Source organism: Tachypleus tridentatus, chromosome 1 (genome assembly GCF_004210375.1).
Source record: "Tachypleus tridentatus isolate NWPU-2018 chromosome 1, ASM421037v1, whole genome shotgun sequence".
Classification (NCBI taxonomy): domain Eukaryota; kingdom Metazoa; phylum Arthropoda; class Merostomata; order Xiphosura; family Limulidae; genus Tachypleus; species Tachypleus tridentatus.
Window position 1 is genome coordinate 117,029,488 of NC_134825.1, and position 25,531 is coordinate 117,055,018.

The window sequence follows — 25,531 nt, forward strand, 5'->3', positions numbered from 1 at the left end:
GACAGAGATGGGCCAGTTTGTATTGGATATTGATAAGAATAGGGTGGTAACTAACATGGAATAATGTCAGGGTCAGTATAGATCATACAATTCATATATTGCATAGTTTCAATATGATTCAGGGCAAGAGAAATGGCATACAATTTGGCAGTGAGCACAGAAACTGCAGAGGGAATTCTGTGTGTTACAACCGAACTGTAACAAACCATAACAGAGTCTACAGAGTCACCTGATTTTGAACTATCTGTATATATGGGAATGGATGGACTGTTTGAAAGATGTTCAGCAAATAAAGAGCAATATTTCCAAACAGGTGACTCAAAAATAGGTCACAGTTGGGAACAGTAATTAGCCATGATAGAAGAGACCTATCTGTTGATACTGCTATGCTATTCAAAGATAGATCCAATTTTTCTGATTGTGTCCACATATGAAGGCTAAAAGGAACAACAGCAGATTTTCTATTATAAAACAGTGTGGCCCACTGACGATGAAAAACACAACCCCAAGTAGGATGCTGTGGTAAAGAGCAAGGTTTGGAAGCATACATAAAAGACAGTTACAAATGGCGAATATACAGAGGGGGTTCATGGGACTCCACACACAAACTTTGGACTGGAGAAGTACGACAGGCCCCAGTGTAAAACCAAAGCCCCCGATGGTGGATATGATACAACATTTTCAGCACTGAGGTTCTGGCAGAACCATAAACCATAGACCCATAGTCAAGTCTGGATCGGATAAGGGCACGATAAATTTTAAGCATGGAGTATTGATCTGCTCCCAAAGAGGTGGAAGAGAGGACACGGAGGATGTTCAGTGCTCTTATACATTTCACAGGAATTTGTTTAATATATGAAATAAAGTTTAATTTACAGTCAAATATAAGACCTAAAACTTTACCTAAGGGATGACAGGAAGTACAACATCATTAATACGAAGTTCTGGATCTGGATGAATACCCCATTGGCGGCAGAATTGTACACAAACAGTTTTAGGGAAAGAAAGTTGAAAACAATTTGCTGTGGTCCACTTAAGTATATGGTTGAATGCAGTTTGTAGCTGCTGCTCAATAAACCTCATGTTTGATGACTGACATAAGATGTGAAAGTCATCAACGAAAAGACCATTTGCAACTGTAGTGGGTAGCTGTTCATTGATGGCATTAATCTTTATAATGAAAAGTGTGACACTCAGAACACAGTTCTGAGGGACTCCAAGTTCCTACGGTAAAAATGGGAAAGTGTTGAGCCCACACAGACCTGGAATGTTTAATAATAAAAAGTAGCAAATTGCCAAGCAATCCATATGAATGAAGATCTTGCAAGATGCCATGTCTCCATGTTGTATCATAAGCTTTCTCTAAATAAGAAAAAAAGAAACAAACAAGATGTTATCCCTTCAATAAGGCTTCTCTGACTGATGTTTCAAAGAAAATTAAGTGGTCTGTTGTGGAGCGTTGTCTTCGGAACCTACACTGAGTAGGTGAGAGAAGGTTGTTTGATTCAACAAACCAAACAAGACGAACACTAATCACCCTCTCTAAGATCTTACTGAGAAAACTCATCAAAGCAACTAGATGACAATTCACAGGAATCTTTGAATCTTTCCCAGAATTAAGAATAAGAAGTACAGTAATTTGGCACCAAGCATCAGGAAGATATTCTCCTGCCATATCCAGTTAAAGACAGCCAGGAGAATAGTAAGGGAGGCAGAAGAAAGGTGGCATAGCATCTCAATGTATATCATCAGTTCCAACTGATTTATTGCCAGACCAATGAAGTGCAATTTTGAATTCCACCAGTGTAAGAGGGCAATTGTAATCATAGAGATGACCAGTTAAAAAAGAAAGAGACAGATGTTCAACTCGTGTTTTAACAGCTGAGAAGGAAAGGGGTGAGTTTTAAGAGCTAGATACACGAGAGAAACATTCACCAAAAGTATTGGCAATGGTCTGAGCATCAGCAACTTCATGGCCATTGAATATTAAGATAGAAAGGGGGCAGAAGTATACCATCCACTCGCCTTCTGAATCTTGTCCCATATGACTTTTGAACTGGTGGTTGAAGAATGATGGAAGTGTATTTAATCCAAAATTCCTTCTAGCTTTGGCGTCTAACTCGCTGAGCACCTGCTTGCTGAAATACAATGTAGTTTGAAAGCATGGGATATCTATAAATTTATCTCAAGCACGTTTCTGAGCTTTTCATAATATATAACAAGAAGAATTCCACCAAGGGCTAGAATGCCATGGAAAAGATGTTAAGGTTTTGGGGATACACTGAGCAACTGCTTGGACAATACAGTTAGTTACTACTGCTACACAATCATCTATCAATGATTTACATAAGATGACAGGATCAAGTTCCAAGAGAGCAGTGAAAAAGGGCCAGCTGGCCTGGTCCAACTTCCACCGAGGCACACAGGCCAGGTGGCACTCACCATGGCCAATCTCTCTTAACACGATAGGAAAACAATCACTACCCCGTGGATTGATGTCAACCTCCCAAGAAAAGCAAGTGAAAAGTGAAGGGGAGCAGACAGAAAAATCTATGGCAGTAAACGACTGACTGGGTGCATGACAATAAGTGTAAGAGCCAGTATTGAAGAGAGACAGGTTATGATTCAGGAGCATATGCTCATAACATGACCACTTACATCAATACTAGAACCACCCCAGAAGGGATTATGCCAATTAAAATCTACTAAAATTAAAAATGGGGTTGGCAGTTACTCACTGAGGGTATCAAGATCTGATTGATTATAATTTTTTCCAGAGCAAGGTACAGAGAGAAAACAGTGATGGTATGACCCAAGGAGATACGGATGGCTACAGCCTTCAAGGGCATATTCAATGACAAGGACTGGGTGGGCACATTTTGATCAACCAGCAGTGCTACTCCCCCATGTCCTTGTCCTACACATGATCTGTCATTTCAGTATAAGGTGTATTGTGGAATCGTGACTGTATTAGTAGGTTTTAAAAATGTTTCCTATGAGAAAAAAAGACATTTGGGATGATAAAAGTCAATCAAATCCTTGATGTCATTCACATTTGATTGAAGATCTCGACAGCTCCATTGGATTAATGTGACAATTTTTATTTATTTTGGAGGAGAATATGGCAAAGAGGCCTTCTGCTTATGACCTCGTTTTTTTTCTTTACTGGATGTGGGTTTGTCACCCTCGATTGATCCTGCTCTGGATCGAGTAGGCAGATCAGTGTTTGTAGGCATATGTTCCAGTGACTAAAGGTGTGAACAAATGGTTTAATTTTTGGGGTGTCAAGAGAGATAGACCCCATGGAAACACCTGGACTTGAATAAGATGAAGTTGGGCAATGACTGGAAAATGTAGTAGGGATAGAAGTAGATACTGAATTGTTTTCTTTCTTGATTTTGGAGGGTACTAGATTAAGATGTGCTGTTAAGGATCCTGTAGGAGGCATGAAAAGGTCTGTCTGGGCTCCTACTGTAGTAGTGGGATGGATTACAGCAGCATAAGTCCAAGATGTAACTGGGAATAATAATTTCCAAGCCTATGGGTAAGTAATATTGTGAACTGTCTTTAGACATTATACTTCTTTCTCTTCTATCCATTTAGGGCAAGAAGTAAAATAAAAAATTGAGACATCTGCCCTAAGGGTTTTTCAGTTAAAGAATGTATAATTAAAAATCACGGGACAGATTTAAGTTGTGTGTTTGAGCAAACAAAGTCATCAATGTGTGGTCGTTGGCCAGTAGTCAGAGTTTTCTCTATGTTGTCATGTTTGTTTATTTTTTTATTTGAGGGGTATTCATAATAAAAAAAAGAATATTTCAGTGCCCACTGACCCCACCCACCATGGAGCCCTATGAGGGGACACACTACAGTGCCATATAAGGTCACTGCAGCAATGCCAGGGTTTTGAGAGCACTATACCCAAACACCAGTATCAGACATAATGTCCACTATACCCATTGAGGAGATCCTACACTGGCACTCAGTTGACCCTGGCCCAAATGGACTAGCTGATTATCTTAAGGGGGCACCCCAAGTCCAACCGTCTACAGGAATTCAAGGCCAAAGTGGTGTGTTGGAGTTGGACACCTCAACCACCAAGATCCTCTCCTCCCCTTCACAGGTCAGTGCACATGGTAAACACGCAGGTGGATGTTTAGATCCCAGAGGAGGTGAACTGAAAGTAAAGAACCTTCTCTGGGCATTCCCTTCACTTCATACAGGAATCCACATCGAGGAGCGTTTGACAGATAAAAATTTACTTTCTACTGATTATAGGTAGTGTATAATTAAACATGAGAGAGAACTATAAACAAATAATTAAAAAAAAATTTCACAGGTAGGTGTAGCAGGCAGTCTGATTTTCTATTTGATAGCTTTCTAACCAAACAAAATTGAAGACTAATAAAGGGGGTTTGTCTAACTGATGACAATTTTTATAGAGTAATTTACATTTTATTTCATAACTTTTTCAAGGAGTAGTGGATAAAATATGGAAGGTAAGCTAAAAGAAAATATGTTGCATGCCAGGATTTTTTTTTTCTCTTTAATATTGCCTTGTAGAATTAAAACTTAAAACTTATATACTGTTAGAATATAGTATATAAGCTAAGGTATTTTGCTATTCTATTTGGTATAACATAAACAAAAAGACATTAAAACTTGAGTGTCATGCAGAGCAAAAGGATACCTGTGGTGATAGAGTTAAGTACTTCATACTGTACAGTCGTTTGAAATTTTCTGGTGTGATCAATTAAATGACAGCTAGTAAAAGAAGTAAATAAATATAAAAAGTTAATATCTATCTATTTATTTTGTTATTTATTATTAATTTATTATGTTGCTTTACATTTAATATTTTTGATAAAAGAAATGAAGACAACATGTAGTATTCAATACTCATCTTCCTTTATTGAATTATTCATTTTTAGCACGAATACTTTATTAGAAATTCTGATTTTTTTTCTGTACAAAAGACTTAATATTTAGTGAAAGCTTGCCAAATTTCTTGAAGATACATAAATTGTATCATTTTGGTCAAAGTATCAATATAATCATATCATAGCTTCACAATACAATACTCATAGTATTTCTGTATCTCCACACCTTTAGTAAATACAACCTGCAATTACGACTAGTCTCATACAATCTCTAAGTATTAATTATCCTTTAACAGAGCAGATGTAGCTTCTAGCACTCACTGTGATTCCACCAAACTTACAATCTTAGTCATTACAGGTAGTACTAAATACAAAGGTATATCACAATTTCATATGAAAATACTAGAATAACATTTAATATCTTTAATAAACTTGTAGAGCAGTTGCTCACCACTTTACAATACTTTTAACATACAACATAAGTTCAAAGGAAAAATGTTCTTTGAAATAAAATGACTACATTTTTATACTGATTGTTATACAGCACATATAAGATGAAATTACAAATGTTAACTTCCATTGTGAAAGAAATGTCACAAAAAGGTACATTTAAACATTGTCTCATACAGAAATACCAAAAATTATAGTTTGGTAGACTGCATTTGTATATTACATAAATCAATAGTCTGTATAATACTGCATTATAAATGATGATAAATTTTAAAAATATCTTTGTTAGTCTCATACAGATACAGTGTGTATTACACAAGGCATATCTTAAAAGGCTACTTTAGTAGACAACACTGATGAGAGAACTTTTTCAAGATCCATTACTAAAACTTGTAATAAAAAGAATTAGATGAAAATGTCATGTCAATTCTAAAATTTAAAATAAAAAAAAAACAAATCAGAAATGATAATTACACATCAGTCATCATTTATCACACTGAAATGCTTTGCCTAACAGCTCATTTATTTTATAAATATGAACTAAATTGCAAATGCTAATGCTCAAAATCTCAGTAAGTTATGATACTCTTGTAATGTCATTATAATGTTAAAATAATAAAAGTATAGAAACAATAAAACAACAACCACTTATATTATAATATTAAACTAATAAATATATAGAAACAAGAAAACAACAACCATTACACTTACTATAACACTATATAACAACATTTTTACTTTTTCTTGTTCCTGGGCAGAAAGTGTTATTTCCCAATTGCTTATGCCTAAAGTAAATGGAAAAGAACTGTTTTTCTCTTCAAACTTTGCAGTGACCTGGGAGCATATAATTAAAACGTGATGGGAGACTATATTTGGAGGCTGATACATGAAAGTGATTTACATTACAGTCGCAAATCTCAAAAAAACTACTCATTTCTAAACATTTTGTTCATTATTGTATAACTTTTGCATAAATACACGTAAATCTTGATTGATATGTTGTTTTATTCATACCTTATGTAAATGAAAATGTGAAAATTTGCCTGTTTTTACATAGAAAATAGGTTAATTTCTAAATTTCATTATCCAGGTCATAAAAGCAAAGTTTGAAGGAAATAATGGCCAATTTTCTCTACTTTCACAACATAGGCAATTAAAAAATAACACATGCTATCCAGGAACAAAATTTTTGTTACATTGTATAATCTATTTATATAGTCAGAATGGGCTATTAACAAACAAAATACACTGAAAAACCTAAATAAAACGTAGTGTTTCAGTATGGATGTGGTTAAAATTATTTTCGAAGATTTTTTCCCAAACTAATGAATAAAAATCATATTTTCCAAGACTTGCAGAACTGGTTTTATACTTAAGCATTTCCAAGATTTTAACTCCTTTGTAAATGTTGGTTGTAGTATGACACAAACTACTGGAGCACAGGTCTTAATTTACCAGCAAAGGAATCACATACCATATGAATTGTACACATTGGTTTGGCCTACTTCCTTTAGAGTAAAAATATACCTATATACTTAGCTTTATACCTGTAATATGTTGGAGGAGGGATTATGAACTGTCAGTAGCTGTCGTCCTCTGGCATGTTGAGGTGCAAGAAAAACCCTGTCATCATATTGCGATAAATGCTGAGGCCGTGGATCTAACTGTTTTTCATCTGAATTAAGAAAAGGATTTCAATATTTATATTCTGAACCTATAAACACTAAAGCATATCTAACTTATGAAATATATATCCAGTCTTAAATAAAATAAAAACATTTTTCAAAAAGTTCAAATAGTGATAAAAAAGTTGTTTTGGAAAAAAATCCACATCTACTAAGAAAAATTACAAAATATTATAATAAAAGGTATACAAATAATAAATGCCTTCTAGAATTTTATCATGTCACACTTAATATATAAATGTAATTACACTCAGTCACCTGAAGATCTTTCACCACCAAAAACTGTTCTTTTTTCACTCAGTGCTTCTTTTTTTGTCTCAGCCTCAGAATCTCCTGGCCAAAGGAATCCCGACTTTTTTTCTTCTAAAAGCAACTGCCAGTGCTTCTTTCTAGTACCTGAAATCTGTACAATAAAGCATAAAAGAATTCAATAATGATGAAAGAATACAGTGCCCTAAAAAAAGGTATTTTTTGCATGACTGCCAAGTTTTAAGATACTAAAAAAGTTACAAAAAAAGCAAATGTACATAACATTCATACAACATGGGACATTCAAGAAAAGTAACAAAAAATCAAATGTACATAACATTCACAAAACATGGGACTATTCTGTCTTTCAAGACTGCCACTGCACACCCACTCTTGGGAAAAAGTAAAAAACTTAACCCACCCTTCATTTTTCAAGAAACTAGTGATATCGTTCTTACGTCTGAAGAAGACAAAATAAGATGCCAATAGCAGTTCACTCCATAAACTAATTATCCTGTAATAAAAATTAAACAGTGTCCCTTCATCATATTGTCCTCATAATATAGTACAGAGAAGTCAGAAGCTTATATCCTGTCATTTTACCAGCTAATCTTTCAAACTTCAATAAGACCTTTTACCATTCTTTTCTGATGAGAAAATATGTCATGAGCTCTTAACCTATCACCATAAAATAACCATTCCATTTCCAGGATCATTCTACAAACCCACCTCTGAACCCTTTGCAGTAATTCAGTGCCCTTTCTGACTTGTAAACAATGTTCCAAATGAGGTCTAATGGGTGATTTGTATATACAAATAATTATCTCCTTTGGATTACATATAACCAATATACCTATAAATACACTCTAAAATTCTATTAGCTTTGCTGCTAGCAACACAATACTGCTTCAATGGTTTGAGTAACTTAATCACTACTGCTCTTAACATTCTTTATTTCAGTCATGGATTCCCACTTATATTATTATCACTTGTTAAGAACTTTTCATAAACCTTGACAAGTTTTAAACTTAACAAATTTTATGTTTGAACAACCAACCATTTTTTATTATTCAGTTATGTACCTGTTGAATGGCTACATCGAAATAAATTTTCTATCATGATCTACAATTTGAATGTGCAAGTGTAAAATCAAAACAAATTTTTCAATTGTCAGTAATATAAGCAAAGTTATCAGTTGTAAAAAGGCAAAAACAAAACCAGATCTAGTAACTTTGGATACAAGTAAAATTAAAACTTATTGCAGTGAATAGATCTTCAACTTAAAGGATCTCACAATTATTTTTACCAAGTTTAAGGTCAGTTGTATTTCATGCAAAGTGAATTTGTAACTGTCATATGGACATTTCTTGACAAGAATGTTAAAGGAATATTGTGAGATGACACCATCTAGACACACACACACACAAATCAAAACACACATATTTTCAAACACACATTTAACACCAAAAGAAAAAAAAAGTAGGAATAAGGTTTACCTCAGGACTAACCCCCCCCCCCTCAAACTGTACTACAATAAGGCAGTGGCTCCTTTTATACATCTACCTGCTCTTCTATTATAAAACTGTTTTCAGCATCAAAGAAACAAACTGATTAAAAAAAATTATTCGTAGCTACAGAGGGAACAATTTAGTGCAAGCATAAAATCTGTTTAATATAGTTTTACATAAGAAAACTTCAAAAATCAATGATACTGTAATTTGTTCTAACAGTACTCATTTTTGATAATTCAGGAAACAATAATCAAATTTCAGGGAACTCAGTAACTCACCAGTAAATAAGATGTGCTAGTTTTTTTCATTATAAAGAACATGTAATGACTGTACAGATGTATTAATGTATGTTCCTCCAATTTCTCGACGTGTCTTGAGGTTTATAAAGCAAATTTCTCCTACCTGATAGAATGGAAAGCACAAAGTCTTTTATCAAAAGTAAAGTATATTAAATTTTGAACTCAGAAATTTTAATAAAACAATTTAGGTCACATGATAATATTTTATTAAACACTACTAAAATTTATACTGTATTAAAATTTTCATATATATTCAATAATATTGAAGGACCTACCTACAATAAATGTTTCACACATTATTCAAACAATATAGTAAAAAAAATCTGTCTTTCTTGTACTTTTCTTGAAATGTGTTTTCAAACAGATATTAGTCAAAAAGCAGTGGTTACAAAGTTTTTTAACAATAATTAATTGATTAAATATTTGCACAAAGCTGCACAAGGGCTTTCTGTTTCACCCACCCTTAAATTCATATTAAAGTGATGAACAATGGAGAGAGAAAGAGAGATGGCAATTAGTTAAAAAAACCACCACCAATTCCTGAGCTACTTTAACTGAACAGTGGGATTTGACTGTCACACAAATAAAGTATTTATGGCCCCCCAAAGTAAGAAGCATGATTTTGCAGTGATGTAATAGCAGTCTTTCTTCTAAAGGATTTTTGTTTATGTTACTACTACTTAACACATTTGTAAAAGGACTTGTTGTTATTTATAATAAAGTCTCATAAAGTTCTGAAAACACTTTTAAAATGAGTCTGTTCTTGTTGTTCCATTTGTAATAAAATATCATGCAAGCTTAAATTACATACCATTTATCATTGAAATTTAAGATGTTAGGAAAGCATGTTTACTCAAAAAATCCATTTAAAACAAAAATACAGAACCCTATAACCTAAATGCTAACCAAAGGTGAAATTGTTTCCAAAAGTAGAAATAGATCACTGTAGTCTAAAAAACTATAATTACACAAGCAAAAATACCCAACCCCAGTAATGCTATTTTTTTGTGTTTTTTTTCTTATAGCAAAGCCAGATTGGGCTAACTACTATATCCACCAACTGGAATCAGAACTCCTAACTTTAGCATTATAAATCTGCAGACATACCACTATTCCACTGCTACACCATAATAAGAAATTTAAAACTGCAGATAAAAGTGTCCATAACAAATTCCTGGAATTTATTACATACTAAGGCATATGTAACCATCACATGGCAGCATCATTTCACATGTAAACAAACCTTTGAAATAATGCTTAGCAGAGAAGCCAAAGAACAGAATATCAAAGATGAAGTTACTGCTTGTAACTAATGAACTAATAATTGAAATCAGTGTTTCCAATTATTATTGCTTGTGATTATTGCAGCTATCCATGTCTTTTGTGAGAACAATTAGTTATTAAATTCAATCAATTTTAGAGCCCAATGATTGATAAATCAGCAAATTTTACCAATCATCCAGCTAAATATACTATTAATTATAATCAAACCTAGGCTATCATATAGGCAACTAGCTATGACATAATCTACTAACTGATGATAAACATTCTAATCAGCTTGTAATAAAAATAGGGTTACCTAGAGGTAAAGGATTTAAAGAGCATCTTTACTATTTTGTTAGGTTTCTGAACATTTAGTTACTACTCCACTATAATATGTGAAGCATAAACTAATGCTGTTTTGAAATGCAAGAAATACTTTTTGGAAATCTTGATCAGTGTTCACAGAATGATACTTTCTTCTCAAAGCTTAAACAAACAGTTTGAGAAAGGAAATATTTTGTAGAAAAAATCTTTAAAGGAATAAGAGCAAATCTGTGCAGTGATTAGTGAAAAACTACTTGTTAACATACAAACTGAAATACAACTCTCAATTCACTGTTATATATTTTCATTTTAAGAAAAATGTATTTCATGAATATTAAAAAAAATTAAATACCATTTATGCATTAAAGGAACATTAACAATTTTAATTCAAGTAAGCATTACAGACACTTAGAAAAATAATAAAAAACAAAACTGTTATAATTACACATTAAAGAACCCTAAATACGTGACTGCTACAAGTCCACATTAGAGAAACCTAATTGATAAATATAGAAAGCAAAATAATATTGAAAATAATAATAATAATAACATATATATAGACACACTATAAAAACTCGAATAACACACCTTTACCAAACATACATTATGAAAAGTTAAATGACAAAACTGAAACAATACACAGATTACAGAAACCTAACCAATAAAAATTACAAATTACTGAAATCTAAATAAAACTAATATGAAAACACCTGTAGTGATGTGGTTCTTTACTGAGAAAAAAAACAAGCAACATGAGTACATATACATACCTCATTACCCATAATTCCAATCTGCTTTTCACACATTGTTTGCCACCAACATAACGAAGTCGGAATACCTAAAAATATAGCATTTTCAAACTTATTCATAGGTTTCATGCAGCTAATATCTATTACATCTAATACAAAAATATTATCAAAATTTACGAGAACTTTCAACAGTTAAGAAATTGGAATACTTATTATTATCAAACCTTACAATAAAACAAGACTAGCAATCATAGAACAATAATCAAAATGACTAAAGATATTTCAATCCTTTGAGGTACTTGTAACAGTAAAAACCCAAATTGAAACCAACAAAACATAACCTTTCACACCTAAAGATATACCTAAAAACCAATAGCACACATCAAACAGCAAAATAAAGTATTCAAAAAGCTTTCAAATAATCCAAACTATAAGTACAAGTGTGTGAGTATAAAGGAATGAATGATAGAAGGGAATATAGAGTTCCTAAAATCAATTTGTGGGAAGGGTGTGAAAAGAACCAGAAAACTTGGGGTCAAGACATATGAACATGACATAGTCAAAACTGATCCTGACTGAGATGAGTATTAAGAACATGTCCACATGAATCAGATGTAGGATAAGCATAAGAAAAGACTAGGAGGGCTTGCTAAGTTATCCCTGATCAGCATCCTGCATGTGCGAGATGAAAAATCCTCCCAAGAATCAGCAAGGAGAACCCAATTATCAATGTATCTCTGGAATCTCAACCCAAATCCCTGCACAATGTTGTAGGAGGAAGAAATTAACCTCTTCTAAAAATCCCTCCCTGAAGCATTGTGAAGAACCACAGACAAAGTGATGGTGCAGGAAGGTAGGTAAGAAATTAAGACAAAAAGTGAGCACACTGGATAGAGAAAGGAAAATAGAAGTTAAGGGATTCTCCCCCAAATAGGTAAAAGAGATTCCAAAGACTGGGAATTGAGGAACAGAAATGAAGAACAATTGTAAACTACAATAAAACAGTCAAGTAGACAAGTGGGAGGAGGCATGTTAATATTACATAAAATAACATAAATTAATCATAATTATTCTCACAACACAACACTAAGCAATACTGTTTTATTCCAAAACTCTAACATTTCTTAACTATTTGCATTTCACTTTTTGGGGACAACTCAGATCTACTAATAATACAGTAATGAAATTCATTAATGTCACTGACTGTTAGTTATTTCATTAGAAATTTAAACTAAAAAACAATGAACAATGTTGTAACGTATGTACTGTCTAGAAAAAACAAAAGCTTGAACACACAATAAGAAAACTTGTACAGCCAATTCCTGGCTTTACTTTGCTGCAAAACTGAGAAAAATAAAACCATAATAAAAAAAGAATCTGTGTGAAAGGGATACAACCATGAAATATCAAATCTATACCAATGGATACTAGATACACATCAGAACAAACTGATCAAATTCAAGTTGTTTCACAACACATTAATCACAGCTCATATCAATAAATTTAAATTTGTATCAAAACATATGTTAAAGATATAAAATGATTAAGGGGACAAAAGTCACACAACTTATCAGAGCCACTTCTCTAGTTACTAAGGTAACCAACTGAAGCATCAAACTAATCTTTTCACATCCAAATAACAAATAACATATGGATTAAATATAACATCACAATTCATATCATCATGCAAACCACAAATTTTAACTATAACATAAAAATCATTTCCCCAAAGAACAATTATGAATTAATTTCTAGACAACAAAATCTAAATTTATTACACTATCATTATTGAGATTTTTAATCCAACACTCATACTACCCATAAGAGGTTGGCATCAGAGGCTATAATGCTAACAATGGAGAAAACTGTATTGGTAATACAGTAAAGGCTAGCTTTCAATCAACACATCTCTGTAACAATACTTATTTTAATATTGTAATGTGTTCATTAAGTTTAAAACTTTATCAAGGAATGAAAATGTGTCTTGCTCAGCTCAGTCTGTGTAAAAAGTTATTGTATAAATATTTTACCAATGTTAAACTGACTGCATTTTGCATTATATTTTACTAAATAATCAAAAAGAAGCATCCAGTAACAGAAAATATTATAACATACACACATGCATTGATCAGGCTTCTCTGCTGGTGTTAAGTTTCAGTGAATTATCTACAATGACAATAAACCAAAATGTAGCTTATTGTGATCTGACTGTTACACAAACTACACACTGGTGCATCAGTTCCAGATAAAAGAAAACGATGAGTTAAAAAACTGTGACCAATGCATAGTCTAGTTAGAACAACTTCCTCTTTCCAATCCTTACAGGAACAAGACAGCCAAAATCCAATATAGGTTTTATTTAAAAAAGCTTGTTTTTGTGTTGCTCACTCCAAGTCAACTGCCAGCTGGCATGGAACCGAGCCTTGAATACAGGACCATAATCCACGTATGGGACAGGCACAGCAGTGATAGTGCCAGAGCAGATAGACTTAGCTGCAGTGTCGACGAGTTAGTTTCTGTGAATACCAACGTCGCCCGGTATCCAGAAAAACTGGATAGTAGAAGATGTTACAGAGAAATGGGCCAGTCGGTTTGGAATATTGGCAAGAACAGGGTGTGAACCAATGTGAAGTGATTCCAGAGCCAGTAGAGAACTAAGTGAGTCAGTATAAATCTTGCAGTTCAAGTACTGCTTAGCTTCCATGTGATCTAGGGCAAGAGAAATGGCATACAGTTCAGCAGTGAACACGGAAACTGTAGAGGGGATTCTGCCCGCAACCACCCAGCCACAACAAACTATGGCAGAGACCACACAGTCACCTGATTTTGAACCATCTGTATAAGTAGGAATAAATGGATGGTTTGAAAGATGTTCAGCAAATAGCAGACAGTATTTCCAATTAGGAGTGTCTACTTTTCTCAAATGACTGAAAGATAGGTCACAATTGGGGACTGTAAGAAACCATGATGGGATGAGCTGACCAGTGGATGCAGCAATGTTATCCAAGGACAGACTAAATTCATCTAACTGCGCCTCGATACGAAAGCCAAAAGGAGCAATAGCAGACCATCTGGTCTGAAAAAGCATGGCCCATCAAGGAAGGAAAACACAACCCCAGGTGGGATGCTTTGGTAAGGAACTAAGTTTCGAAGCATATAGTAAAGACAGTTACAAATGACAGAGGTGCAAAGAAGGTTCATGAGACTCTATGTATTAGCTCTGAACTGAGAAAGTGCAGAAAGCCTCAGTGCAGAGCCAAAGTCCTTGATGATGAATAGGGTCTAACATCTTTAAGGCCTATGGTCTGGCAGAGGTACAGAGCAGTGATACATAGTTGAGTTTCAATTGAATAAGAGAACGATATATATTAAGCATAAAACGTCATTCCACTCTCCAAGTAGTGGTAGAGAGGACACGGAGGACGTTCGCTGCTCTTGTATATTTGACTCGTAGCTGCTTGATGTGTGGTACATAGGTTAGCTTACAGATAAGCCCCAAGAACTTAGTCTCAGAAACCACAAGCAGCACACCTTCACTGATACAGAGTTCAGGATCAGGGTGAATACCCATGAAAAATGAAAAAATAATGGAGAGCAAATTGAGAGATCAATAGCAGTAAATGATTGGCTAGGCGTATGGAAATAAGGAGAAATACCAGCATTGAAAAGAGAAAGGTTGTGATCAGAGAGCATACGCTCTACAGAGTGACCCCTCCTATCAATACCAGCACTTCCCCAGAGGGGATGATGTCCATTAAAGTCCCCAAGGATTAGAAAGGAAGACAGCAACTGTTCAATGAGAGCATCAAGGTCTGATTGATCATATGTCTCTCCAGGTGACAGGTAGAGAGAACAAACAGTGATGATATGACCCAAGGAAACATGGATGGCTTCAGCCTCCAAGGGTATGTTGAGTGACAAAGACAGAGTGGGCACATGCTGATCAAACAACAGTGCCACCCCTCCTTGTACTCGTCTATCACACAGCCTGTCATTTCTGTACAGAGAAAACTGCCAAAAGGTGACTGTATTGGCAGGTTTCAGAAATTTTTTCTGTAAGGAAAGATATACAGGATGGTAGGAAGCAATCAGTGTTTTGATATCATCCAGATCAGAACGTAAACCTCGACAATTCCATTGAATCAAAGTGGCCATTTTTAATGATGTATTGGCTCCAGAACCCTTCTGTTTATGACCACGTCTTTTTTCCTTACTGTCCTTATTTGGGGGAGGTCTATCAACCTCCATGGATCCTGCCCTGGGTTGATTGGGCAGGTCTTTGTTGTTGGAAGAGGATTCCAGTGACTGAGGACGTGAACAAACGATTGTTTTAAATCTTGGAGTGGGAGAAAAATATGTATCCAAAGAAATGCCTGTACCTGAAACCAAAGGATGATGTGGATCTTGGGGTTTGTTGGAATGTATGGGAGGAACAGAAATGGGTGTGAAAGTTGATTCATCAACTTTTTAACCATGGAGGTCAAAAGACTTTTCATTTGTAATCAAGTTGTCAATCTTGCCAAATGTGATCGTGTTCTCAAGTGCCAGATATTGCCTCAAGTCATTGTTGTCTGCAATAAATCTAGTGGTCAGATGTTCTATGACTGTGTCCACAAATTCAAAATATTGGCTTCTGTAGTAATCTCTAGCTGTTGCAGAATGGTGTGCTGAGCCATCACCTGTGATCCTTCTAGGAGGGTCTGCGAATGCGTGGTAGTTCAATAGGCACCAGATCTAAGGAAGTTACCTTTTTCTCAGCTTCATCAAATATCTTATTGTAATTTTCCTCAGTTCGCAATACCGGCAATTGCTCAACTGCCATTGCAGATGCTTCAATCATGCCAGATACATTCGCTGATTTTGCTTGGTATGCACGGTTTAGTTCCTCTATTGCAGCTAATGGATGTTGAGCCATCAACAATCCTAAAACTGTCTTTCCTTTGTCAAATCTGTCCAGCAGACTTCGTGCTTTCACTACTAGATCTGATTTTTCATTTGCTAATTCAGACAAAGAATCAACAAAGTGATCAATAGCACATGTAATTGCAGATAGGTGGCACAACCAGCGTGTTGGACACAGTGAGCGGATGTATTTAACTGGACCATTGTGGCTGTCTGACGATACAATATTTTCAAAGATTGTCTTGTATTTGCCTGACCTCTGAAGCAAGACAGCAAGGTCATGTACCTACTGGATAGAATCTCAAACACATTCACAAGCTTCAACTGCATGTTGCATTATTAAATTAGCCTTGTGTGCTTTGCAGTGAAAAAACAAAGCTGACGGTTGCTTCTCTTTTATTTTTGCCTGCCATCCACTGTACATACCACTCATGTTAGCAGCTCCATCACAAGTTTGTGCTCTTAATCCTGACAGTGGTAAATTGAGTCTAGTGAGTACATCAAGTATTGTTGAGGATATTGTTTCACCAGTTGTATTGGAAACACTGTACAAACAAAGAAATGTCTCATGAACGTCAAGGTTCTCATCTACGTATCGTACACATTGCTTCCTGTTCAGCACCTGTAACATCTCGAGTCCCATCAACCATTAATGCAAAGATTTTACTTTGCTGCACTTCGTGTGCTATGTTCTTCAGTATTTGATGGCTGAACATTTCCATTATTTCTTTCTGAGCCTGGGGTGATGTGAATGTGGTTTTCTTTGACAAGTAGGCCATCAACTCAGGATCTTCCTCTTCCAGAATCTTCATTAACTGCAGGAAGTTCCCCTCTGTATCAGTATGTCCATGTAATGCTAAACCTTGACACAGTAAGAAACGTAAACTTCTGAATATTTTGGCTAGACTTCTTTTACATTCTTCCTGCTGCTTCTTTTTTCCATCGTGTAGCTGGACAGTCACTGGAGTTACATCAAATGAACCTTCTGGAGATATTGCAAATCTGTGCTGAGAAGAGGATTGGTGTTTGTTGAATTTCTGTTTTGCCTTTTCCAGTTGCAAAACCAGTGGATATGAAGGTATACTCCACTGGCCTCTATTTTCCGCCTTGGCACAATTAAAGCATATCACTTTTTGAGTCTGATTGTCAAAGTGCAGCCATGGGAACTCATCAAACCACTTGCCCTGGAAGTTGATATTTTGAGATTTTGCTTTCTGTCGTGTTATTAGTTGTGTGTCTGGATGATATGGCTTTCCACACTGTATCTGTGGAGTGTCAGATTTTTCATTACTGCACAAACTTATTTCACAACTATCTGGTGGTTCATTATGTGCAATAGTTGCACAAGCATTTTAAGACTCGTCCTATGATGAACATGGTATATCCTCTGTAAGGCAAGTTTCTATTCCTTTGCTTGAGGTTGTTGGATTATCTGCATCTGCATTGTCACTTGTAGTACTAGTAACTGGCTTGCAGAACTGTCTAATATCGGAAAGTTTCAGACGCTTGCTTGTCATAACTGGAATCTATTTCCCAGATGACTCAACAGGCTAAAATACAGTCTTTATTGAAAAACTTTAATGTACAACGAACGAAAATAGAACAGAATGGAAGTAGGACTGAACTGTACAATGTATTTAAGTCGAACACACAAACCTCACAGTAACTACCGAGCCGACTGACCGCCTGGACATCGCTGGGACAATAATGTGCTAGTTACAACACAAGTAATTGCAAGTTTCTTGAAAAATACTTAAACAATCACAAATATATTATATTCCTGTTAAAGCTCATCAAAAGGTAAACACGTTGTGATATAATGTCTATAAGCACGTCTATTAAATAAAAACACCTAAAGAGAAACTAGCAATACAATTCGAGTAAAGGCTTCAGGCCATTGAAATCGCTCCTTTTGTGTTCTAATTATACAAGAAAATACAATATTTTTACTATCTATGATAAGAGAATATATTGTTCTTTTACTATAAAGCACCAGCACTTTATTAGAGGGTGGTGATAATCTGAAATTTCATGGATTAATGAGGGCCACAAACACAGGTCTAATGAGCCCTGTTGTAAAATCAAGGCTCAGACTAAAGGGAGCGGAGGAGGATGATGTAGAGGCGTCTGTATCCGAAGCGCCCGAACTTGTCATTAACTGTACACTAAACGTACGCTATGGTCAGCAGCTGAGGAGAGTAAGGCGTTCGACAATATAACCGGCTAGACATGCACAAGAACAAATGGCGTAGGAAAACCGCACAATATACACATAAGATTGATGCAGCTATGAGCTACAAATGGCCTGCCAGATCTAGATCACAGGAGTTTACGCTTCGGAGTAATATTTTCGAATTTCATGCTCTGTTCAATCTGTTGTGATGAAAATTTTACTTAATCTTACACTACGTACAAGACATAGGTAGATGCGGTGATAGTGCTTGCAAGCCTTGCATGTATACTTAGGCCTAATGACTGATACTTACTAGAACTATAAACTTAGATCAAAAGGTTAGAAGCATGACTATATTAAAGATGTACATTTCTGCTACTGCAAAAGCCTACATCTAGGCCTAATTATGTAATTCAATTGGCAAGAACACGAGAATCACAAGAACAAACACAATTTGTAGGCATGTGATGCAATAAAACAATTCAACAGACCAAACTGTAGGGGATGATGATTTTATGCACCATACCCCCCACCTAAAATGAAGAGGGATGTATCCCCCATCCCCCCAGGATCTACGCCCCTGCACGACATGACGTCTTCAAGTGACAGAACCGTTACCACTGGAAACATTGGAGAGGGTTTGGAATGTATAGCTGTACTCTGCAATTAAGATAACCTGCCTTGATGGTGGTAGGCAGACATGGTGACGTAAATCTCAGAATGAGGACATTGGTTGGCACCATAATTCTATCTTTGAGAGTGAAGATACGCCTCACTGCAGAAACTCCTTGGGTGCAGAAACCAGTCAGAATATCTGACGCTGGGATGTTCTTCAAATCCCTTTCAACAATAGCTCCCCGTGATGAATTCAAAGTAGCATGAAATGTAGCCTATATAGATATATCCCCAATTGCCTTTGAATGCAACAGGAGTTCACTGTGTTGAGATGTGAATGTTTCCACCAATATTACCAGATCAAAGCTTTTTTGCTGACTTTGAAGAGCTAGTAAGTCCCTCTAGTCCCTTCTGAATGAAAAAGGGAGACATTTGCCCTAAAGGTTTGTCTGAAAGTGAGTGCAATATAAGAAAATGAGATACAACAGGTGGTACAGATGTTCAAGACTGCTGCTCAAAATCTTCAAGATGTGGTCGTTTACCTATGGACTGTTTTTTCCCTATTTTATTAAGATTTTTAAGTTGAGTATCCATTATAAAGAAAAGGAAATTTTGGTGCCCACTGGCCCCACCCACCATGGAGCCTAATGAGGAGATGGACTACAATGTCAAACAAGAACACTGCATCAATGCCAGGGTTTCATGAGCACTATACCCAAACACCAGCATCAGATATAATGTCCACAACACCCGTTGAAAATATCCAATACTGATACTTGGTTGACCCCAGCCCAAGTGGACCAGCCGATTGACCCAAGGGGGGCCACCCATCTACAGGAATTCAAGGCCAAAGTGGTGTGTTAGGGTTGGACCCCTCAACCACCAGGATCCTGTCCTACCCTTCACAGGTTGCCATGCACGGCAAACATATGGGTGGATGTTTAAATCACAGAGGAGGTAAACTGAAAGAACAGAGCCTTTTCTGGGAGATCCCCTCATCAAGTATAGGAGTCCACACCGAGGGGTTCAACTGTGAAACAAATTGCTCACCATGATTTCTAATATTCAGATAGTGTGGAAAAGCCATATACTGAGATGAATAGTTAACATCCAACAAAGAAGGAGAGTATAATAGAAAAATCAAAGAAATGGACAAACATCACATACCTAAAACAACAGGTGAGGCAAAAGAGACTCTGCAAAATCTGGTGGTGGAAAAAAGCTATCAAAATCCTCCTCAGCTCATTCAGGAGGAAGTGTGGCAAATTCAGAAGAAGTTGACCCATGTAATAATCAAGTTCACAGTAGATAACTGCAAATAAATCCAATGATGGGTCTCCCTTACCAGCAACCTGTAAGATAGTGCTAGCAGGAAGTATGATACCCAAAGTGGATACATCAACCTCAGAATTCATAGTTGAAATACAAAATCAAACAAGAGTTTTATGTATAAAAATTTGAGAGTGAGAATAAAAAAAGACTGGGAAATCAGGTTAACTGAAAAATTATTTTACAGTGTAAAGATAAAAAAAAAATTAATGAAGAAATTCCACTTCCAAAATGAAACTATTAAAAGCCATAAATTTGAATCATATGAGGAGCACCAAAACAACATAATGTCTTGATATAAGTACTGTCAAATGAGAAGTGATAGTTCAGTGTGGAGTCACATGTGTCAAGAGAGTGTGTTGCACTCTTATTGATGCAGAGTTGTCACATGACAATTTGTATACGAGACCCATCAAAATTAGTCAATTCCAGGTGGATAGGAGTTTCAACAGTTGTGAAATGCACCAAAAATGTTTATTATAAAAAAAGATAGCATTGAACAAGAATAGCAAATTATGTGGTAGGAGGTAATGTACGAGATCAGAAAATATATATTTTAAGTCAAGAATAAATGATAGTGTTGCTTGGGCCTAGAAATACTAGTCAAATTCCATTGAGTTCTCTTAAAAGTGGAATTGTTTTCTTAATTTCTTGAAGGTAAGTTAAGAATTAAAATCAATTTTCTTACAAATGTCAAGAATGTTATAATTTGAAATAATGAACATAAGAATACCTCTCTGTCCTTGAAGTTTGATTTCAGTTAGGTCATCTGTTCTCCACGGACCACTTGGTTTCATTGCAGGACCCTAAAAATAATTTAGTATTAAATATTAAGATAAATGTCTAGTCAAAATTAATTATTGTTATTTCATTTTTCATATTCATACAAGTTAAACATTTACTTTAAAAGGATGAGAAAATATTTTTCAAATGTTGGTTTCATATATTTTTTATGCAATAATCTAAAGAAAAATTTCTTAAGTCATCTTTTAAAAAAATATTCATGTTTAATTCATTTTCCTTCACATTTTTTTATCAATATGTAGATTCCAAAATAAAAACACATTGCAACTAATATATAACAACAAACTGTCCATTAGGTTACACTCACAATATATTTGTGGATTCATTATGTTATAAAAACATATAGGTTCATGAAGTATTGATAGAAATGGATAAAAACCATATATAAACTCTATATTTGTTTATTTTTGTTATGAACTTACCAAGTAGGAAAGAACTGGTAAAATGTAAAGACTGGAATCTGCACAAGCAACCAGAAGCCATGATGCTGATGAATCAAAGCAAATAACTTTTATGGCTTTATCACTTTGCTTAAACCATGGAATTTGTTTAATAACTGCTTTAGGAGTGATGGAAGAGGTCTGACGTAACAGAAGATAGCCTATATTTCAGAAACAATAAAAGAAATTCTCACAGTTAACATATCAAAAGAAAACAATTTAAATTATATGATTGTAGTTTAAAACAATGGTCAGCACATAAAATATGTCTAATGAATTCAATGTAAAAACATAAATTAATTATATAGAAACTTTTGTTGAAAATTACATTACATCATGTATGTTTACTAACTTACTCATAAACTCAAAACATTAAATCAATTCACCACTATATTACATGATGACGGTAGCAAGTTTTTTTAGTACTGTATATTTCTTAATAGTCAGGACAGCAAAGACTCATTTGTTCAATTCAACAATAAATAATTTATTTCATATAAATGTTGCCTACATACTTAATGCTCCAAAATCTTGACATAAAAATAATGCTTGTTGTTATAAATATAATTTTTGATAATAACTGTAAAATTCCCATAATATATTAATATATTCCTTTTAAAAGATTAAAAGAGTAAACCAATTCCTAACCTATCACAGAATATTCACATCTGAAATGAATAATTAAAGGCAATTATTCAGAATATTTACTTCTATTTGAATTGCCTTTTCACATGTTTACACATGTCTGAAGCTATGAACTTCACAGAACTCTTTGCACATTTTGATTTACTAATACTGAGATAAAACTCAATATTTTGAAAAAACTGTAAAACATTTTGACTTATCTGATTTAAAGTTTATATCATCTTTCAATGAAATACCACTTTTCAATCTGCCTTCTGTCATGTTACTTTCAGTTACAACTAACACATTTTTAGTTTTGATTTGTACAGTGTAGGTTAAACACAGCAACAAAATTAATGAAATGAAAGTTTAATTCATACAACAGTTTCCCTTCAATAGTACTGAAAGCAGCCCCAGTCCTCAACCAATATTCTGAAGTACATATCATAGATAATATTGTAACATTTATTGTAACTATTTTTTTATATGTTATAAAAACACTATAAACAAGTAAACATTACATTTTCTTCAATCTGGAAACCTACATTCTTTCACCATTCATTTTTTGTTATTTGTTGAAGCTATCTTGTAATTTTGTTGTTTTTCATTTACCACTCAAACTGGACTTTTGTTACTAGTGGAGAACCTCAAGGATTAGTGCTTTTACTTTCTGTTGTTTGCATTAATGATAATGATAGCATAAGTATTAAAGCTTTAAGATGACATTATATTATTTGGTGTTACTAACTATATTAATAATGTAGAAGTATTATAAAATCACTTGGATCAATTGACAACTTAGATAAATACTCAAATAACATGGTTTTTAATATAGATGGCAGCCAACTAAATACTGTTACTGTAAAAGGTTAGCTTAGTATAGTGGTAGACAAGTCACTCACAGCAGCAAAGCAGCATAGTGTAGTTAATAGATTTTTAAAGTGTATTTATAAACAAAATAATTTTAAATTAAAAAGAGGTGATGCAAGGATTATCTTTAGGGCTGGCAACAAAGGGTAGGTTTTCACTTTGGAAGGTTCAGAACATGTTACTGGCCATAGATTCAAACCTTCCATTGTACTAATTTGCATAACGTACTGAAGAAGTTACCATAACCACTACTTTATATTTATCTAAAACCTCTTATTTTAATATTGAAGAAGAAGGAATACTGGTTACAATTTGAAATATTATATATATATGAAATGTAATTAGCTTTTAGTGAAATGTACAAATCTGTTTTATACAAAACCTTGGAAGAGTTGCAAAGGTATTTATATTAAAGGTATATCTGTGACTTGATGACATCAGTATGATTCTGACAAATCAAACTGTAAGGTAATGTTCACTTGAAGAATAAACATACTTTTGTCCAATGTATAGGTTTCGTATTATATATAAATCACCTCCAAAACCTCAGAAATGTACATTATGATTTTTTTCACAGTATACTTGTATAACATATATGGTATTTACTCTCCTCTATCATAAAATGTCATAAAATCAGCAATGTAGGATAAAATTAATAGTTAATAATAGACATTATGGATATAATACCATGTTGAATAGCACTCTGTAAAAGGTCCTGACTTGCACACCCCCACCCATACACACAGTGTTTAATTAATTAATAAAAAAAATTACATTTATGTACCTCTACTTGACACTACAAATTAAATTCACATAGCTACATACAGTAAGCTTTTATTGCAAGAGCACCCTATTGCAGCCAATTAACCCAATTACATATGCCTATCTAATTCATTTTAAAGTAGTTTACATAATTATTATTGTATTAAATTCCAAAAATAAAACTAGTACATTAAATTGTTTAAAACTTGAAAGTATCTTTCCAAAAAACATGTAGTTTCAGAAAAATAAAATGTTTAATCTTGTTTTTTTCAGTTTCATGCATTGTCAGTTATGAAATCTTAAAAAATTACACTACAAAGTAGTTTTTATAAGAAATAATTGAGATACCTTTATTCCAGACTTTAACTTCTTAACATTATGTTTAAACACATTATTATAAACATCCCTTTTATTGTTCTATATACTGTAATTTTTTTAATTCTTTTTCTTTAACTCACAATCTTTCCTTATGCTTACAATTATAATATCAGAACAAAATAATATTTATAACCAAACCAAAACAATAGTCTGCATTTCTTATTCCTAGTTAGGGTTTCATGTGCATATATCAATAAATTTTAAACTTGTTTCATAAATTTATTTATCTTTATTTCAAATCTGTGTTTTACTACATCCTAAATACATTAAGTCATAAAACCAACCATATCAACAGCAAAGTGTTCAAATGCTAAGAACAAACAGTGTCTTTCTTCTCACTAATTCAGTATGGATGGATTAGAACATTGCTGAAGAATTCAGATATAACAGTAAGAAGAGTACACATATACTCTTGTGTGATAAAATACTTGAAAACTTTTATTGACCTTTAAAACAAGCTTATCTTAGTAAATATTCTTATATGCAGTTTCATGATGCAAAGTACAATTTTACTGCTACAAGAACTATAGCATAGTAAATATATTTGAAAGTCACAGTACAGAAAGTTTGAATAACACCAGTCTGTGTTCTGGGTATATAACATAAAAGCACAACAAAATCAACAGATCCAATAAGTTACAAAGAAAGTGACTTTACAGCAACTAATAACATTAGTTAGTCATATATTGTTCATTATACCAGTTTAGAATCGAGAAATATTGGAATTAGAAATTCTAGCTTTATTCTTGTGTATTCATATCCTTGCAGTAAAGGTAATACTGAATAATGTTAGTAATAGTAATATTATTTTAATAATGCTTACCATTATTACAAACTAATGCAAGAATGCCTCTATTTCCATATTCCCCATATGTACTTAGAATAACTTCTGTAACATCATCTCTTGAAACAGAGAGTGTTTTACACAGTTCAAATAAAGGGAAAAGTGTCATCTCCAATGGACAAAACGGGGTTGGACATCAACTTTAATTTAAAGGGTGTAATCTTTCCTTTCACACATAACTGTAGATTAAACGTGACCTACTTGATCCATCGTCGACAATGAAAAATTATGAAATGCATTTACAAATTAGCACAAATACTGTAAATTGTAAAACCCTCAAACATTATATCACTACTTAACGCTAAATTTAGATAACTAGATTTCACTTCAGAATCACTTAATAAACTGGCCTTTACGCTTAGCCTCAAACCAGATAATGT

At 34.0% G+C, this 25,531-nt stretch overlaps 2 protein-coding genes across 2 annotated transcripts in view; both read right to left on the reverse strand.

The window, feature by feature from the left end:
• The window catches only part of LOC143233042 (uncharacterized), a 20,115-nt gene extending 12,135 nt beyond the window's left edge, over window positions 1–7,980 (reverse strand). The window contains exons 1-3 of the mRNA XM_076468936.1: window positions 7,903–7,980; window positions 7,274–7,418; window positions 6,878–7,005 (exon numbers count right to left, since the gene is read on the reverse strand). Coding sequence (XP_076325051.1) covers window positions 6,878–7,005; window positions 7,274–7,418; window positions 7,903–7,980 — 351 coding nt within the window. The remainder of the gene's footprint in view (window positions 1–6,877; window positions 7,006–7,273; window positions 7,419–7,902) is intronic.
• Window positions 7,270–25,531, reverse strand: LOC143222296 (uncharacterized). The gene is made up of 6 exons (XM_076448628.1): window positions 25,131–25,531; window positions 21,656–21,834; window positions 21,163–21,235; window positions 11,432–11,499; window positions 9,054–9,177; window positions 7,270–7,418 (listed from the first exon to the last, which is right to left on the reverse strand). The coding sequence occupies exons 1-5, from the start codon at window positions 25,258–25,260 to the stop codon at window positions 9,070–9,072; spliced, it is 558 nt and encodes a 185-aa protein (XP_076304743.1). The 5' UTR covers window positions 25,261–25,531; the 3' UTR covers window positions 7,270–7,418; window positions 9,054–9,069.